The sequence below is a fragment of the Plasmopara halstedii genome (genome assembly GCF_900000015.1).
Source record: "Plasmopara halstedii genome assembly, contig: Scaffold_1583, whole genome shotgun sequence".
NCBI classification, from domain to species: domain Eukaryota; phylum Oomycota; class Peronosporomycetes; order Peronosporales; family Peronosporaceae; genus Plasmopara; species Plasmopara halstedii.
In genome coordinates, this window is record NW_020188494.1 from 49,099 (window position 1) to 68,489 (window position 19,391).

Here is a 19,391-nt window from a genome sequence, read left to right on the forward strand (position 1 = left end):
ACTCTTAGTCAGGGCCGAGTAGGTATAGCCGTGTAATAAGATAACACAAAGCAACTTTCAACTGAAGTATATACAGCAGCAGAACTCCTGCTTTTCTTCGAAATCGTTTCCAATCGATTTTGTGGACATCATAGAAAAGAATTACGCTGTCATTGGACATTTTCGATTAAAAATTTAAGTTCAAGAAGGATCTGCGCACTCCCAAACGAAAAAATGCATTCAATTATTCTCTTAATCAGACGTCATACTAGCTTGTCCAGGTCCATGAATTCTTACGTCGGGGCTTAACAAGGATCAGTATTATCGAACAAATTATCTACAAAGTCTAGAGTCCAGAAAAATTAGAGAACCAAAGTTCCTTTTCTGTGTGTTTCAAATTGATTCATTTTCTCGGGCTCTTCACAAAGCTACAAAAACTAAACTGGTGAGTACACTAGAAGCAAGCTCGACGTGTGCACCTCGCGTTCAACTCGCTTCAATTCTTTCTTTCCAGACTCTGTCAAGTCATCTCTCGTTAATCCCTCCCATGCTTCGTTCTTGTTGCACACAACATACACATCGACACGGCTCTCTCACTCATGTCGTCTCCCTTTTCTTTCGTTGCAAGTAATGCTTCCGATAACACTGCGTTCGGATCTGAGACCACTTCAGCGTTCAAATTCAATTCACTTGCTCGTATCTTTTCAATCGCTATCCTTCTTTTTTCCTTTAGTTCAAGTGTTCGTTCCCTGGCATGTATGTAAACCCATCAAAGTGAGCTTGAGCTCGATGCGTCGCCCCGAGTTCTTGAGTTACAGGCGAGTCCCGAGCCATTTCACGTGTGAAAATATTGGCGACATTGCCCGTATCCATTTCACTATTGACCACAGGTTTAAACGGTGGTTCCATTTCTCGTTTCAGTAACTTGTCAAAGTCAATACTAGCAAAGAAAGGATGGTCCATTATCTCTTGTACACCAGATGGACCAGAGCCCAATCGCTTTGCAGGGTCTCGACGAAGTAATCCAGTCAAAAGATCCTTTGCATCTTCCGAAAATGCTTGCGTAAAAACAACATCGCGATGCAAAATGTTATGAAACATGCGCTTTCGGTTTCGATCAAAAAATGGTGTTTGTCCTGTCATCATTTCATACAAAAGCGTACCAAATCCCCACCAATCGACTGCCTTTCCATACGGTAGACCTTTCAGTAACTCAGGAGCAATGTATTCAGCTGTTCCACAGAATGTTTTGGCACCATCAGGTACATCAACATTTTCTTTTGATAATCCAAAGTCCGTTAACGCAATGAATCCTTTATCGTCCATCAAAATGTTCTCAAGTTTCAAGTCTCGATACGCAATATTAAGTTCATGAAGATGAGACATCGACATAAGCAATTGAGCTGCATAAAATCGTGCTCGTTTTTCCGAAAATTTTCGGGATTTTCGCAAATGGAAAAACAAGGAGCCACCATTGTAATAATCCATCACAAGATACAATTTGTCTTCATTCTGAAATGCATAGCGCAATCGCACGACAAAAGGATGATCAATATCTCGTAAAATTCGACGTTCAGATTTCGTATGTTCCACTTGATTTTTTGCAAACACGGAAGCTTTTTTCAACACTTTCATGGCATAAATGGCATTTGGATTCGATGCTCCATCGGGGACTTTCTTACGCACGAGCATCACTTTTCCAAATGCGCCTTTTCCAATGACTTTAAGCAGATCAAAGTCTTCAACACTGAGTTTTGAATTCTGTGGCGGTTGAGCATTCGATTCTGATCGTCCTTGATTCGACATTTGCGTATCAGATCGATTACGAGCTTGCGACATATCCGTTGACAAGTTTGTCGCGGTGACAGCATCACTTGCCGTTCGATTAAGACGTGGATATGTTGGAAGTGGCTGCGTCGGAGCTTGATTCGTACGTGGTCCCTCAGTCGCACACTCAGTACATACACGTTGTGCTGTACTGGAACCCGGTAGAAATAGTCGATCTCGGGAACAAGCATTGCAAACTGCACGGTGGCACATTCGACAATGATGACGACGATCAAAGAGAGTAAAGTGAAAGAGACAGAGATTACAGTGTTTTTCACTATTGCCCATTTTGGAATTGTTTGCCTCTCGTCGACTTGATTCTTGACGTTGTAATTGAGGAACAGTAGCATTTGTACCATTCCCACCAAGTACTGGAGCTGAACTTGGTGGTTCCGATACTGGTTTTTCACCCGCGACATATGTTGTAGCATCACGTGTATCTAAGAATCGAAAGAGTGCATCTTGGATCTTATTGATACAAAAAGCTGTCACATAGTAATGATTCGCATGCGCGCGTGGTGGTCGACCAGCAGATAAGCACGTACAACCAGTACGATGTGGTGCATCACCATCTAATTTTGTCTGAAACAATTGATCATTACTTTCCCAATACATTGTACGATGTGCCAAAATCGACTTGACAGATTGCGAATCACCATCTTCAATTCGATGACTTGATTCAATCAAAGCAATTGCACCATTTCGACGCATCAATTGATCTCCACGCGATTGAAGAAGGTATTTAATCAATACTCCTCCATACGAGTAACCTAAGAAATACACTCGTCGTGCTCCCGATCGTGCAATGTAAGAATCCCAAAGAGAATCCATATGTTCTTCTGGACTTGATGAACCTGGAATTTGTACTCGTTGTTTTCCATCTCGTAGAACAATGACATTTTTATTTGGATTTGCAACAATGATACCATAACCTTCATCAATGGCTTTACGAAAGTATTCAAGCATACTTCCACTTTTCACACCAGCATGTAATACAAGACCACGACTCCATAAACCAGGATACAAGCCACGACTGACAGCTACAAAAACTAATAGTTTCTTACACGTCTCGTAATTTCGAGAAACAAAGACATTAGCTTTCACAGGGGTATCCGATGTACTGGTTGCAGGAATAAATGCTTCTGTAAAACTTAATTCTTTTCGCATGGAATCTTGAACATATTTGACAACAGTATTAATGATTTCATCTTGATGAACTGCCAAGTCCGAGTCATCAAGACCTTTGCCCGTAGCTTTTAAATGAATCATTCCTTCGTTATCCATTGCATAAAGTGGATGGGAAAATGGAAGAGCAGCTGCACGTTGACTTGATTGTTGATAATCTGCTGATGCAGGTGCCGGAGGAACATTTCCATTTGATTGCCAAGATGGTTGTGCTTGGTAATCCGAACCGTTGCTATAGGTACGTCCAGGTGCAGATGGTGGACCACGCGGGACACCTGAAGTACCAGTTGCTCCATTAGGATAATATTTGTTCCCAGCACCACTTGGGTCTTTGTTTTTATTCTTCTTTCGTCCCCATCGTGGAAATCGGAACGACATAATTGAGACTATCACTTAACCAATTAGTATAGAAGAGAAAAAGAAAAGGAAAGAAGGAGATGACGGTACCTTGTTAGTAGAGGAATTATCGATTGCAAGCTACGACACAAGACACGACAAATAGAAACGTCAGATTGCTTACTCCACGTATGTCGTTTCTACTTTCGTGAATGTTTTCTCTTTCAAGAGTACATAGCGCACGTACCCTGTCACTGAGAAGGGGGATCGGCCTCTGCCGCGAGAGCGAACCCTTGTCACTGCTGTCGACCAGATGGTAAAGGACGTTAGGAGCTCCTGCTTCCTCTTCGTCAAGCGCCTAGTGGCGTTAGGTCAGCACAACAATCCGAACTGGACGTTCGTGTCTTCTTGGCTCCAGCCGTGACTCCCCCCCTTGTTGATTAGCTCCCCTATCCCGGAACAAATTGCGCATTTTGATTGGGAGATACAACTTACGATAGGACGATAGAAACACAGAAACGAGTCGAGTGCGCTGGCGTCCGGACGCAGATGAAAAACCTCACCTCAAAAATGGACCTTGGAGATAGGAAATGGGCTACTAAAGTTACTATAATAGCATACGCTGTCAAGATTACTATGTGACGTAATCGTTGCGACGTTTGATATGATATGCCCAAGTATTGATCTAGCAAGTCTCTTTATTTAGTACAGTGACACGTCGACTGATAGTATGCTACTTTAGCTTTGCATTAATCCTAAGGTAAGGCTTGCTTTGATGTAGTATTTCCAGATTCCAAATATATTATTGCTACTTGTATCATATCAACTTGGAACTCATTTAGGCTGTAATGATGTAAACGGCATTTTTTGACAAATAGTACTGAATGCCTTTCTTCAAACGAAACTGTGCTACACATGGATATGCACGGATATGTCAAGAACAATAGATCAATTTGCCCAAATGAATACATTTATGACAGTTTCTTTGACCGCGAGACTTTCGCAACAGAAATTTCACTCACTTAACGGTGATCCGAAACTGGGCACCACGCCTTTTTATACCGTAACGACTATTATTCAAAGTCTATTCCAATCAATTCCATTTTCATTAACCGTTAACTATTATGGGGCGTTTAACGCTTTAATTGATACAAACTATCTCGACGACACAATCAAACGTCAGCTGAAAGGTGAAAGATGACAGATACCTGCTGCACTTCACAGCTGGCGTCCCAGCTCATAAGAGCGTAGCCATACTAATAAAATAGGCACAACTGGCTTTTCTTTTTGTCATAAAACCTCGCTTGTTGTAACATCGTTAAGAGATATTATAACGACATTCGGCGAACAAGAAGACGTAAATATTACACTCCACTCAAATGAATATATGAATACAATTAGTAATACTAAAATGGTAGACATGTCTATATATATGAAATAAAGGAATGATGTTTAACATCAGTCGACAATCCATGACTCAAACGTGCATTCTTTCATTACAAATCACTTCCTACGCACCATCAAGCGCTTCCATCGACGCTTAATTATCAAAACAAATTTTATTCGTCTCTCGTGCATCTACACATCATATCAAGTCATGACGGTACAATTTCTCGTTCCAGTCTTGATCCTTCTTTCAAAGATATCTGATCGTAACCTCACTTTTCAGATAGTACGCAAAGCAATTGAGGTACGACTTCAATGCGAAATGGACCTGGTCCAGCAAATACTTCACCATCGACATTCAAGACATCCTCAACAATAGGTTCAATCACCATCGCTTTCACCTTGTGATATCCCACAAGTTCCGATTTCAGGAAGGTATTGCTTAAATAGCGTACAGCAATCTCAGCAGTTTGTAATAAATTACCTTTCCGAGAGTAGATGAGATCCATATTACCATCCGAAGGATGCGAGTACTTTGTCTCAAAGTATACATTCGAACCACCAGCAGACGTAAGTTCGGATGACATACTCTGCCACTTGCCTGCATACTTGTCTTCACGAGCAGGATGAAAAATCGACTCTGCATCGCCCTTCCATTGCTTTGTAGATGGGTCCGAGTCATCGTAAACACTACAGCGTTCCACATGATGTTGGTCTTCTGCCGTGTCGTCCATAATTTCGTAATATGTACGTAAAATTTGTTTCCCCGTCTTGGGATCCACGGGTACATTGTCTGACAGCACGTAACTAATCTTTGCCTCGTGTTTGTGTGGTGCAATCAAGCCACGCTTGACCTTGAGATAAAAGTAACGATGTACGCCCAGCCAACGTGTTGCTTCAGATTCAACTGCAATATCTGAGCCAATTCCATAGCTCACACCGGTACAAGCAAATTCTAAACGCGTAGTCCCGTCTTCATTATTAGCTTCGCACGTCATGACATCCAATGGTCGAATCTTACGTTTGATAATACAATAGACTGCCGATGCATGTGTTGGAGTCCCTACACCTTTACCAAAAGCATTATCTGTACCAGCACAAAGGAGTGACACGGGTGTAGTCGCAACTAGCGTACGCCATACACTCTCTTCTCGAGAAAACACACCATTCATGAATTCATTTACTGTACCATCCCCTCCAACAAATACAATCGCTTCATACTTAAGACTAAGATCAAAAGCTGCTCCAATATCACGTGCATGTCCACTATATTGTGTCTCTTCGACATCACATTGAATACCAGCACGTTCCATTAATGGTCTCCAATGTTCCCATATCTGACGTCCACGACGTCGTCCAGAGTACGGATTCACAATGACTTTAATTCGACGTGTAGCACTCTCTGGTACACGTGCCATCCATTTGACATAACGCTGCACAGACGCAATAAACTTGGCTGCAATTTCTTCTTCATGGAATCGAAGTGTTACTGTCCCATATCGACGCATTAATCGATGATGTTCTTTTCCTCGTCCTGGTAGCATATATTCCACAATCACATTTGTTTTACTTCCATGTGTCAATGATGCAGTTAATACATCATCTTTGGCAATGACCATTTCTTTACTTTTCTTTCGAAAAAGCGAGATACGTTGACATGTAATTCCATCACGATTCACATGGACAGTCATATGACGCCAAACTGACCCAAATTGCATTTCCATTCGTGCAGTTAAAACACAATCTTCTGGAAATTCACAAAGTCGATGTGAGTACATTTCTCGCACAATCTCACGTGCAGATGCAGCCGTTGAGAAGCGAAAACGTACTTGACGTGTTTCAATTGCTTCTAAAGCAGCATCACGTTGTGGTGAACCAGACCAGCTTTTATATCGTCGAAGTGTTCGTGTTGATTCCATTGTATCATGTTTTTCAATCTGACTCTCATCTTGAGTCCGATAAAAACCAGTTAAAGGTACAGCAACTGTCGTCGCACGTTGAAACGATAGTGCACGAGATGAAGCTTCACGTAGAACACGCTCACGTATCATTCGAAGACGTTCTCGATCTTCTCCAGTCAGTGCTTCACCGTCACTACTGAGAACAGTCACACTTGAATCTCGTTTTTCGATCGTCACATCCTCATCATGAGGTTCGTGCAATACTTGAGTTTCATCGTCAAGAACTTTGACAGGCTCAACGTATGTATACGCGTCATGTTGATCAAGTGTTGAGACCATTAACATGAGTCGAATGGAAGAAGTCAAGGCACCAAGAACTTGCTAGTAACTTAATAAGTGACTTAGGAAAAATGTCGTGACGTCTTTACTGTATACGCCCGAAAAAAAGGCTGATTGTGGTGGGGGTAAGGAGCTGAACTTGAGACTGGATGTTTCGTGTTATGATAGGTTTAAGAAGTTGGAGAGGGGATTTAAGCTTGAACTTTGGATTACATTTCATGAGAAAGGATCGTTTTAAATGAATTGAAAGGATTTGCCGTCTGTGCGAAAACTGCATGTTGCCATCATCACCGAGCCCCATTTTGCTGATACTGGATAGAAAACAATTGCAAGGGACGTATGAAGCATCTACTGAAGTTGGAAATATATGAGATTACAGATTTTTGAGAGATCTGGTAGATACTGTACGTGCTGAGATGGAGGACGAAAGGACGAAAAGAATGTCTCCTTTGCTGACAGAAAGAGGAGACAAAACGTGGAAATGTTTTGTATACGTCAACATTGCTTACAGCCAGTCAAGGTTAATGAATAGAGTACTGGTTTAAATAGATCATGTGTATGTGGAATAAACGTCAAATTGTTCTACGTTTCTAATTCTTATCAGGCTGCCTATGTCCTGAAATTTATTACCTGAAAGAACGTTATCCGGAGATTACATACGACGTTTCTTTCTGAAGGTATTTATCTCATGTCTCTATTCACATTTTTCGATAATTTGGTTGACAGATTGTAAAAATGCACAAATTGCGTCAGAGGAAAGTCCGCCCTGGCGCAATCGACGTGATCAGTAATCCATCTACTCGATCGTCCTACTTCAAGATGCGAAGCTAGTCTCAGTCACAAGTTTGCTGACACTTAAATCGGTGTAGCCTCCCGTCTCAGTTCGAAATGTTGTAGAAAAAACAGAATGAGTATGTATTCGGATTTCTGTCTACTATAAGATAGAAACAGCTAGCCGGGATATGGCACTTTTCGAACAATTGCTCTTTGCAAGATTCAGTAATATATATCAAACGAACGAATACACGATACTTTTCAACTTCTTGTGATTTGAACTGCGCTTGGAGATAGCAAAAGAATCCTTTTCTCGTACTCTCAGCAATATGAGTACACAACTTTGAGATACTTGATTACTGATAACATTTCCTAGCGACACACAAATGTAAGGTGTACATTTGTAGTTTCACGATCGGGGATTTGACAATGGATCCACTGAGATTACGAATAGAAGCCGGATCTATATTAATGGCCAAGAGTTTTTAACGGAAAGCTCAAACAGTAGGCTGAGTCTTAAGTTCTTAAGCTTTCACGAGCATCCCTCTCCTTAACCCCAACTCAACTTTTTTAAGTAAGGCTCATAAGAACCTTCGACACTTTAAATGTAGCAAGAAGCACAGAATCGCTTGGGTAAACAATGCTTGTTTGGTTGAGAACTGTGATTTGATATGATAAAAATGGGCGGATGCAAAAGTGAAAGGCTCGGATCGATGACTACAGATACTATCTATGCTGCAGATCCGATTTCAAAAGGTGAATGTTTGATTCGCACCCAAGGCTGGCCCTCGTTCACGATGCCGGCGGGATCGCCGATTTTTGACTGGACCTTGTCATCCGAAAACTAAACAATGCATGAGATTGAGCGGGACTTTAAAATCACGTCTTTTCGCTGACACCGAGACGATTTCCGCAGCGCAGCACTTAATGATCTAACTACTGTCAAAGGAGATGTGTGGGCAGTACTGACTCGTTTACTTATCTGAAAAGACAATTATGAATTATAAATTAGAATTATGATATGTAGATGGTTAGATATAATGCATGGCAGAGCTTTGACACCAGTTCCAAGAGAGTTGAAGGGCACAGTCTGATAAACGCTCATGGTTATCAAACGCTCGGAATACACTATAGCAAGTTAATAGAAGCAGCAGAATCAAAAACTCGAGGTGGTGTTTTACGAATCTTGCAAAGAAGGTTGGAATAACCAGCAGCAAATCAGCAAGGGCAATTAATGGTTATAGCACTTTGAATCAGTAAAGGCAATTGATAAAATTTCTGGACTGCTTTGTAATCAAAGGATCCGAAATAGCTGCATCATGTTGTCACTACCACACAGTGGGCGTCATTGCCTTTGGCTATATCAGAGATTAAAGCTCGCTGCACGATGAAATATCCAGCTCGAGTGTTCAAATTATTAAATTCGACGACATAATGTGATTTCTCTACATTTTGGCTGCGTTGATTGTAATCCGTTCCAAAACCCAAACTTTGCTATGTTTTACTCTCTTCTGATCAGCATTATCTACTTCAATAAAGGCCTCGCTTTATATCATGAGCACCTCTTTATCTTCTCCAATATCCATAAACACTCAAGCCCACTATTGTGAATTTATCAAATCTCGTTCGTTCTTCTTCTTTTTTTTCTTGATTGTAAGGTTACAAAAAAATTTCTATCCTTCTCAGTGATTACGACCGTTTGGAAGATCTTGCAATGCTTCCAAAAAGTTCGTAAACTCTCATTTACTTCGGCGACAAATGTATCATGTTTATCCATCTATGAATGGAATAAACAAATAAGGAGATTGTATTCGATAGTGCAGTAGGTTGTCGATTGAAAGACATACCTTCTGTTTGCCAGAACCAGTTGATCATGCAGTTGACGTTCCTATTTTCGCTTTGTAGCACCAATTTGACAAGTAAATATAGAGATAAGGCAAGATATATTCGAGGTCAGGTGGCTATTTATGCTGCTTTAAGACGTAGGAGACAGCAGATCTACTATTGATAGCAGACCAACAATAGTATCAGTCACAGAAGGAGTACGTCTCCGTCAACGGTCTGTCAGGGGTTTCTTACCTTCTCCACCTCATTTCTAGACTTTCTTGTGCTTAACGCTTGAATCATGAGCAATGGGAACGAAGTTGTTCGATTTGGAGACGTGATTAAGCTGCGGACAAAGTCAGCTTTTGTTGAGTCGACATCAGAATCCAGTTTAGGTTTTCTTGAGCTACTGAACAAAGCGCAGACTCAATTGCTTGTAGTTTCTCCAGTAAAGGACGAGGTTCAAGATCGTTTTGTCGAAGCTGAATTCATCATGTAGGTCGAAAGTTTGTTGATTCCTTACAATGAGGATAATGACTTATCTGTATATACTAGTTCTCCTGTAAAAGGCGATAAAAAGCAGGCGAACGGCACGCCTTTGACGTTTGAGACTCCATTTGTGCTTCATACATCGGATGGCAAAAATGACAGCACGTATTCACTTAATAACAAAGTGGCGGGTCAGCGCGACGGTATCAGCTTGCAGGTTTCAGCAACCAAAGGCGAGATGTATATTCAAGTGGAGAAAGAAGGTTGTACAAACTCTATGGATCTGCTCTATGGTACGGATGGTCTCAGTCTTCGCGTCGTGGACTCAAATCGTGTTCGTAAGTCGCTTAATCACTTGCTGACTCATACTCTGAGGCCAAAGAGCGATATGATCGGTGGTATGGTCACATGCGGTACAAAAGGTTCAGCCCTTACATTCAGTTTTCAGCGCTCAGTTGACGCTGACGGTCAGGTGAAGACTGAGACGATCAAATATATTAAGAACCCACAGTCTCGTCGCACTAGCATTGATGCGCTTGGTCCAACTAAGGTGGATGAACTTGGTCGTGCTGATCGCATCGATAGCAGTGAATTTTCGGATGTGGACGCTATGAGTCGATCTAGCAGTCTTGCTGGTATTAGCTCGAATCCTGCTAGTCCTCGTAGCAGTTCTATGACAAGTGCATTAGCGACTCCTGTTAATGCTGCAGCTGTGGCTGAACGTTTACCAGTGGTTAAGGATGTTGACGACCCTAAAACAGAATCTTCGCATTCTACAACTAGTGCACCTCCAGCTGTAAATGAGGTATTGTCTTCTGTTCCTGAAGATTCGACTACTGAAGGTTCACTTCAGCTTAGTCCACCTGCTTCCCCTTCAGAGCCTGTTTCTATACCAGACTCTCCTCCAAAGCCAATTAGTAACGAGGAGAACGCAAAGACATCTCCTGTTTCGTCACCGCTTAAAAGTGTAGCCTCTGCGTCGCCACCAAAGGTTGAAATAGTCGAGATTGGGTCGATTGAAACTGAGTCAGTCTCGGATAGTTCATTGACGACAAAGCAAGATGAAACAATATCTGAGGTGAAGATTCTCACTCCATCCGATCCTGTCACAAGTGAGATCGAGACAACTCAAGATACCGCTTCTGCAACACCAGTTGAACCCAGAACGGTTATTGCTGATGCTTCAACTTTTCCTCCGATACCAGCGATCAATGGCCCTGCACCTGCTCTCATTGTGCCATCACCAAAATCATTGACTTCCCAGAAGACAACGCCAAAGGCAGCTACAACCCCAATCAATGTGCCTTTGGTACCTAAAATCTTTAAAGCTGGAGAAGTGTCGAATCTGGAGGCTGAAGCCGACGTAGAGATTCTGGACCCAGCATGCGGTGCAAAATGCAGCATCATGTAGACCCATTAATTACACTCAATCCTTGCTACATTAAATATTAACTTTAAAACCTTCCACGCTCTCTATCCAGTCGTAGATATCCTGCATGACTTCAAAAGCTATTTGATCTCTTACTTCAGCCTCTTTACATTCGCGCTCATGTCTCTGTTTTCGTAGTTCACGTTGAAATTCGGCAGCTTCACTCACAGCAATTCGTTCAAGACGTTTCAGGTCAAGTAATTCGCGTTCCCGGGCTGAATCGTCAGCAATGGCGCTGATCATAAATCCGTCGTCGTTCATGTATGTTTCGGCTAACAGACCACGCTGCTGCACACGCGTGCTACGAAAACCTCCGCTTGTGTTTTCGAGCACTAGTTGAGCGTAGATTGGATCCATATAATATGCTAATGCTCGCCGTACGAAGAACTGTTGTATTGGTGTAGACGGAGAGCATAGACTCAAACCTGGAGGTGCGACCGGACGTCTACAATCATGGACGGCTTGAGCTCGGTTGAGCGCTTCAGATGCCGTGATGCCATAGATCCGACCAAGCAGCAACGCTGACACGAGTCCAGTTCGACCGTGACCGTGTTGGCTAAAGATGTACAAATTCTTGCCGGCACGTAGCCTCGACTCGACTTGATTTATAAAAAACGTCATGAATATATCGATGTCTGGGACTCCATCATGGTCAATCGGGAACGACAAGAACTCAAGCTGCATCAAACCTAAAGACTTCAACTCTTGTGACGTCTTGGTAGCCTGTTGCTCAGCAAGTTGAAGCTTCTGTACTAATGCTTCCCGCGCCATTATCAAGTCTTCTGCTTCCTCTGCTCTTTGCTCCAGTGTAACTAGTACTGTTTCCGCTTCATAGCCTTTGCTTGTTTTGTCTTGTGTTGCAACGCTAGAAGCTACAGCATCAAACTTGGCCAAGGCTTGCTTTGCCAACGTAACATGGCGTTTGCTCACCTTTTTCGCGCTTTTGAGATCTTTGCAAAGAGCTTCGTACCTGGTGCGAACTTGACGCTCATAATTTACGCCTATATTCTCTTTCTTCATACGTGTGGCTTCATTTGGTGTCATCAAACTTACGAAGACACTGATCTGATGTAGGAGAACCGTAGTTGCAAAGTCTGTACGTGAGACCAGTCGTCGTGCTTCTTGAAAGGCTGGCCCAATGGGACAACTTCCTGCGAGTACGCGAGATCGAATGACCCAGTATGACGTATCAGCTGGACCCGCATGGTTTGCTTTAAATAATTTATACGCTGCCATATCTTCAATCACTACATGGTTTTCCACTGTCATGGTCTTGTCTTGAGCTGTTCGTCGTCGAGCTCCCATCCGCGGTAATCTCGGCAACATATTCTTCATGCCGTGACTTGGATGCCACGTTGTCGCTGGTACAGGCAGACAATTACAACGTCCTGATACCTGTCGCCACTGTTGTAAAGCTCGACGCTTTCGTTCATCGATGTGCCAGATGAAAATAGCACAGAGTTTTTCTGCTTTGAGTTGTCGAAGTCGATAGAGTTCCAAAGCATCGATTGCAGACGGGATTGCCATATTTCGGGTAATCTGGCGCTCCTTTTCTCGTATCCTTTCAGCCAGTCGTCGAGTCCAAGCTTGCAAAATACGAGATGCTTGATCTCGAAGCTGCATCTCTTGTCGTGCGCGATGAAGCGCCACGTGGTTACGCCAAAGTTGCCATGCAAATCCTGTATAGACAAACAGCATTTGTTTCACAATCGCTTGAAGATGCTGTCGACTTACACACTCCGGAAAAATCAAGTCATGTTGAGCAATCATAAAGTAGCGGATGCGAGTCATTGGAGCCCATGGCATGAGTACGGCTTCTTGGGTTGAATTACGTCTTGTAACCTGCAAATCACAACGTTCACCAGTCTCAAGCGACTTGGCATCTTCTTCACGTAATGAATTCGTGCAACCAATCGTTTCCATCCACGTATGAAAGTCCCATGTGCCTTGACTCAAGTCATGATAGAATTTTGCGTCATCCTGACGAGTAAAGTGCACGTCACTTAGTGCTGCTACTGTTTCATTCACAATTTCACTCAAAGTTCTAGAAGACGGGAATGTCATTACGTTTGCTAGATCATTTCTAGCGCCGTCGCCATTCTTGAATCGTTGATAGCGATTCATGCGTCTTCCTTCTCGCTCGCTTCGATATTTACCACGTGCAATCTGTTCAGCCGTCACAGCTGCTCGCAATGCGCTTAGTTGTGATAGAAAATTTCCAAGTTCAAGCGGCCAATACATCTCAGTGTCAACGTCTTTCACATCCCAATCAGAAAGTGTCAGGACTGCTCGAAAAGAGCCATTTGGTAGTGTTTCCACCCCTCGCATAAACAGCACACGGTGATAGAAGGTGCCATCTTGTGAAATTGTAGAAGACTCTCGGCTTGCCAACGTGCCATGAAGCAGCTCGCGTGACCAGCGCGAACATTCTGGCGCTCGAAAGAAGACATGCGTTCCAGTTGGAATCAATTGTCGTGAGTTTGTTTGATAGGACAGTAGAGTACAAAGCGGGATATTCTCAGTTTTAGATGACACTATAGCCGCTTCAGTCTGACATTTTTGATCAGTCTTGCTGCTTGGTCGATAGAAGCGAACTGTGTGAGTTGAAAGTGAGGGAATCTATGGTCATTTTACATATGTCAGTATTACATTCTCACCATAATAATGATAAACACTTTCTTACAATGTGAATGGCGTCTGTGCACCTGAAACACAGGGAGAGATTGCAGTCGTCACAGTTAAAAACAGCGTCAAAGGAGTTACACTCCTCGCATCGCCATGGTGTTTGATTTGGAGTAGTCTTTGTTATCAAAGGCAATTCGTTGCACTCGAATTGAGACTTGAGTTCTGCTTCGGTCACGTTTGGAAAGTTTTTTATGATCCATGCAGCTACATAGTCGGTAGGATCCCTTGCTTTCCGACTTGAGATGTCTTCAGCTGCTACGCTTACATCTTGTCCAAGGAAATTACAGGTTAAGTCATCACTTTGAGCTGCGTTGAAAGTGGTTAAAGACATCATTTACGTCGACATTAGTGATAATGGACATCTGCTAATAGCATGTTAGTTATCCCATTAGTCTTTGTGAAGCGTCGCCGTCCGAAGCTTTCGACAAATTAGCAACATCAAACAAACGGGAAGAAAGAGTTCGACTTTTTGTATTCAAATACGTCAAGGCAATTGCAAAATTCTCTGTCGTATGTTGTGTCTGTTCCTTGCTCCTTTCAGTGAATGCAATCAGCAATCCTCTCACTCTTCAAGTTTCTCGATGATGTCATCTCAGCTTTCCTGTGTTGTGTGTTGTGTATGTGACTCTTTCGGCTTCAGGCCAACGAACTTGAATGACGATACAAATCACTGCCAAAGTCGCTGTGCATACTCAAACGGTCATTACCATTGTCGTTTGCAGTCATCGAGCTCATGAAGCCAAAGCCAGGAAAATTGCTAGAAAAACTACCAGATGACTGTAAAGCTGGATCGTAAAATAATGCTCCACTTGATGCTCGTCGACTGTTCGACTGTCCATCAAATCCCAAAGAGCCTAAACTTCCACCATCCCATGTATCAGGTGTGGACAAAGCTCCGCTCGCACTTTGGCTGCGCTCAAAAAGCCGACGGCCGGTGCCAGCACTTGATCCCGGATTCGAAAAAGTCGGATATTCCCCTCCAAAGCTTATGTTGACATTTGGTAGCATTTGCTGGAGAAATGCCAGTCCACTAGCTTCCTCGCCCGAATGGTTGGTCTTGCCAAATGGCTTTTCATTGCGACTAAAGTTTGATATATACGTTTCCATGGGAGGAGTTGGCGGCAGAGGCGCATGAAGCACATTCTGTTGCGAAATTCCAAGGGTTGGAAAATTTTTGGAACGGTCGACGGTAGAAAATCCTGACGAAATCGACGGTGTCATGCCGTGCAAAGCCTCTGAATCTCCAAATGTGCTTCTTGTATTGACTGTCGTTCCATCGAGCAATTCGTACCGACCACTAGTCTGTTGGATACCATTATGGCCGATATCTGTAGCATTTGCAAACGAAAAGCGTGAAGTATGTGCATCCTTCGGTGGCGCTGCTACAGGAGCGCTATGTGCTAAAGGGATAGGAGCCAACTGAACACCAAGCAGCCCTGCAAGAGCTTCGGACGATTCATTGCGCTGACTAAAGATTGCATCAATTGATGCAAACGATGACGAAGAAGTGGCAGCTGCCGATACACTTGAGGAAGCCGACGAAAATGGGTCCAGTTGACTGTCTGACAATGTCGAAGATCCCCATAGATCACCAGATACTGATGGATTTAACGTAGTTTCTCGTATACTAGTGCTACGATGAATGCCTCCTTCAAATCCAAGTCCAAAAGGACAATAATGTTCTGTTGTACTCGACAAATTCAGCTCATCACTCTCAGGTTGAGAGACTACGGGCATTGGGAACGGTTGTGCCCACGCTGGCTGCTCTGTAGTTGATCCGGTTGCCAATTTTAATGCCTCTAAGGGACCAATAACCTCTTCGGTCACTCGTTCTTTATCTTCTTCCCGACTTGTGTCAACCCGTAAATCTGGTTTCTTGTGTGGAACATGATCATGGGATGCATCTGAAACATTGTGTACAGCTGAGGCAGACGAAGCTCTACCGCTGCGTCCGGCTACAATATTGCCATACGAATGTCCTCGCGTGAGTGGGGGAAACCCTGTGTTATGTGTGCCTTCCGTATGATCCGGTGACGAAGAGCCAGAACTACTACTATCTCCTGCTTTCTGCCGAAGTTTCGAGATTGCAGCTGCGCTCTGTGCATGTCGCTGAGAATCTCCATACGGATCTTCGCTGTGTGATCGAATCAATGCTGCGTTTCTACTTGCAGACCCTGTTCTACTAGTACTTCGACTCGGTCGATGTGGTGGTGGAAATCGTGTACCTTCTCGTTCCTGAATCTGTCCATTAGCCATCGACAAATCTCGAAACGCTGCCTTTCCAGAATGTAAAGCTACAATGACAAAACATTAGATTCCTTCTATCTTAACAATAGAGACTCAAGTAGTCTACCCGTCTGCATCTCTTCTTTTGTAAAACTATCGTCGTCGTCGCCTAATTCGTGTAGATAAAGACACTCTGGATTATTGCATTGCATATTGCGCAAAAAAAAATTGCAATACTTGGTTGTGCCAAATGAAGCCCTACCCACAGTAGCTACCGGTAAGATTCGTCAACACTTTCATACGGTAACCTATGATAAAACGTACCGTAGTAAACTTCCATCAAGGTAGTATCCATCAATTGCTACAATGCAGCATAATGCGTCTTCTTTATGGGCAAATGTGATATAAGCACTAGCAGTAGCGTTCGCTCTGTCCGTATTCAAGTGACTCTTGTTCACGACAGCCTTTACAATCTTGCCATACTGTCCAAAACATTCATTCGAGCGTAAAATATCTTCGTCTGCAAATTGAACGGGTAGTCCAATGACGTAGACGAGGTTCCGCTGCATCACACGCACATTCTGCAGACTTTTGCGATTTACTGTCGCATTCTTTGCCTGTGCTGCTGAACGTCGCTCAGTCTTTTCTTTTAGTTTACGCTGTTTTGTACGTCGTACCACCCTATAAAGTCTCAATTAGAATAAAAAATGAAAACATGTATGGACCTTGCTACTTACTCATCGCGGTCCGGCGGGTTCTTTTGCTTTGAGATTTCTGCATAAGGCTGACGACAGGCAGGGCATAGTCCATTGTATTCATTTTTGATTTGATGCCAGCACCAAAGACAGACTTGATAACCGCACGGACAAGCATTAAATGTCTGGTCCGTAATGTCCAGCTCCTCCATACACAGTGGGCAACAATCAGCCTCTTCGTTGTAGTCAGACATGTTCTTGATAATCTATAGGGGGAGAGGTAGAACGTAAGAGTGAGGGTGAAAGACATGAAGATCTGCCGAGCGTACAGAGATTCCGTACACTAATAAACTCTTCGAAGTCGCGGTGTGCTCTTTCTCTATGGCGGCTGGCTGCTGATCCTTTCACCAGTATTACCTGTCAAACACGATACATCAGTCTTTAGAGCCCTTGAATACGTAATTTACTGAGAAGTTTATTCTCTCTCACCCTTCAATTTTTATTATTATTTAGAATGAGAATAGCATTCGGACGGAGATTTGTTAAAAATGGGGTAATATATATACCGGTGAAGAGAAATATGTAAAATTAGCCGGTTTTATAGTTTTCATGTGTAATCAATTACGAGAAGATTGAGCTATATCAGCGTTCAATAGTGCCGTTAGTCTTAGTATATTCGTTATCTCACATCCAGTTCACGACACTAACGAATGCGAAGAGATCTAATGATTTGGTCAATATTGGTCTTTAGCATAGCGTCTAGAGTTTCATTGATTTTGGAGAACATCTGCCACAACATGCAGCAGTTGGTAGCAGTTCTTTTGACATGAATCATATTAGCTAAATATAAAAGATTGATGAGGTACACAATCATATAAATCTCTTCTCTCCACAAAATTCATTACAGATGTAAAGACAAGTTAATGCACGATGTCGATGCAGAAAAGGAAGGTGTGCAGTCATTGCTTGAAGCAAAATGAGCTGGAAGCAGGTGGTCCATGTCACTTAGAATTATCGATGAAAGTCATGCTCATAAAAGGTTGCCTCTGAAAGAATCGAAGAAGACAGCGTTTTTTTACGAAGTTCGTATATCGCTTGAGCACGAGCTATATTCATAAAGACCAGTATATCAACTTTGATCTGGCATACTAATATCACAGCTCACTCGTACGTGCGCACCAATTCATATGCAGCTCCTTGAGCTTAAGAAATCATCTCGCTGTGCAAATTAAGGTGAGCAAACATGCTGGACAGACGTGTCGCCTTCTCTATGACTTGACGAACTGGCATTTGTTTGTTAGCTTTCGAAATTTGAGGAAAATGTGAACTTTATCGTTTACATTTGTTTTGTCGCGCCTGGCTGCAAAGAGAAAAAGTTGTGTATCAGGTGCAAATTTATATAAATCTCACGTTTCTTAAATATTGTTTCGAGAAAAGAGCAATCGATGTATTTCATGAAAGCAACAGGGTATGGATTTATCGAAATGAAGGCTTTTAACTATGCTCTATGGAAAGGCTTTCAGGTCCAATCAAACGCATGGTACTTTAAAAAACTGCATTCGCTTGGTCAATTGGGTAAGCAATTCCCGATCTTGCAAACTCTGTTTAATGCGCGGTTGTTTCTGTCTCAAAGCAAAAGAATCTCATCGTCAAGGATAAAGGGGAAGCGAAAACACCAACACCATGGTGCAATACAATTGTACAAAGTCCATGGCCCACGGACCACTGTCGAAGTTGATGAATACCGCACGCTATCGGATCACTGTATGTTTGCAGATGACTTAGCCAATCGTTGATAGCACTTTCTGCAGCGGGGCTGCCGTAGCTTTGCACCTGAGGAAGCGTCTTTAGGTCACCGACTCTTCGTTCCATGTTCTAGTAGTGCAGCCGATCGCAATCCACTGCCTCTACAAGTACTTTAAAGCCTTAACCAAGGCAAATGAACACTTTTGTTCAAAATCGATACTGATTTTGACGAATATCTTTATCCTGATGGTAAAAGTTTAGATTTTCCTAAATATACTAAATATATATTGTAGAATCTAAATACATCCATAACTACTGGCTACCTAGCCCCGTCCCGTATTCTTGTTTGGGCGTGTGGTCACATTATGCACATCTCGTGTGACACGCACACACACATGTTATTAGGGTTCGTGTAACCCCTTTACATCCTCCCCACTAAGATTGAGAACATTTACAGTTCCGATCAATTATTGCCTCAACGAGCCTCGCGTGTCCATTATACACTGCAACTTAATTTGTTGGAACAAACAACTTCCTTGCTCAATGAGCCCTGTGTCAATGACACCAAAA

At 42.8% G+C, this 19,391-nt stretch overlaps 4 protein-coding genes across 4 annotated transcripts; 1 reads left to right on the plus strand and 3 right to left on the minus strand.

Moving 5' to 3' along the window:
• Positions 1–708: 708 nt before the first annotated feature.
• Positions 709–6,959, minus strand: PHALS_01605 (agc akt protein kinase; the record flags this gene model as incomplete). The annotated part of the gene is made up of 5 exons (XM_024716029.1): positions 709–3,266; positions 3,365–3,377; positions 3,439–3,468; positions 3,575–3,685; positions 5,022–6,959. 5 exons carry the CDS (start codon positions 6,957–6,959, stop codon positions 709–711), a joined length of 4,650 nt encoding a protein of 1,549 aa, XP_024581668.1.
• A 2,893-nt stretch (positions 6,960–9,852) lies between these two features.
• Positions 9,853–11,451, plus strand: PHALS_01606 (uncharacterized protein; the record flags this gene model as incomplete). The annotated part of the gene is made up of 2 exons (XM_024716030.1): positions 9,853–10,046; positions 10,107–11,451. The coding sequence occupies 2 exons, from the start codon at positions 9,853–9,855 to the stop codon at positions 11,449–11,451; spliced, it is 1,539 nt and encodes a 512-aa protein (XP_024581669.1).
• Positions 11,452–11,481: 30 nt separating this feature from the next.
• On the minus strand, positions 11,482–14,488 carry PHALS_01607 (map kinase phosphatase; the record flags this gene model as incomplete). The annotated part of the gene is made up of 2 exons (XM_024716031.1): positions 11,482–14,088; positions 14,153–14,488. The coding sequence occupies 2 exons, from the start codon at positions 14,486–14,488 to the stop codon at positions 11,482–11,484; spliced, it is 2,943 nt and encodes a 980-aa protein (XP_024581670.1).
• Positions 14,489–14,790: 302 nt separating this feature from the next.
• PHALS_01608 (rna recognition motif-containing protein) lies at positions 14,791–18,262 on the minus strand (the record flags this gene model as incomplete). Its single annotated transcript, XM_024716032.1, has 7 exons — positions 14,791–16,448; positions 16,508–16,638; positions 16,705–17,061; positions 17,118–17,341; positions 17,418–17,476; positions 18,155–18,181; positions 18,247–18,262. The coding sequence occupies 7 exons, from the start codon at positions 18,260–18,262 to the stop codon at positions 14,791–14,793; spliced, it is 2,472 nt and encodes an 823-aa protein (XP_024581671.1).
• Between the last annotated feature and the right edge of the window lie 1,129 nt (positions 18,263–19,391).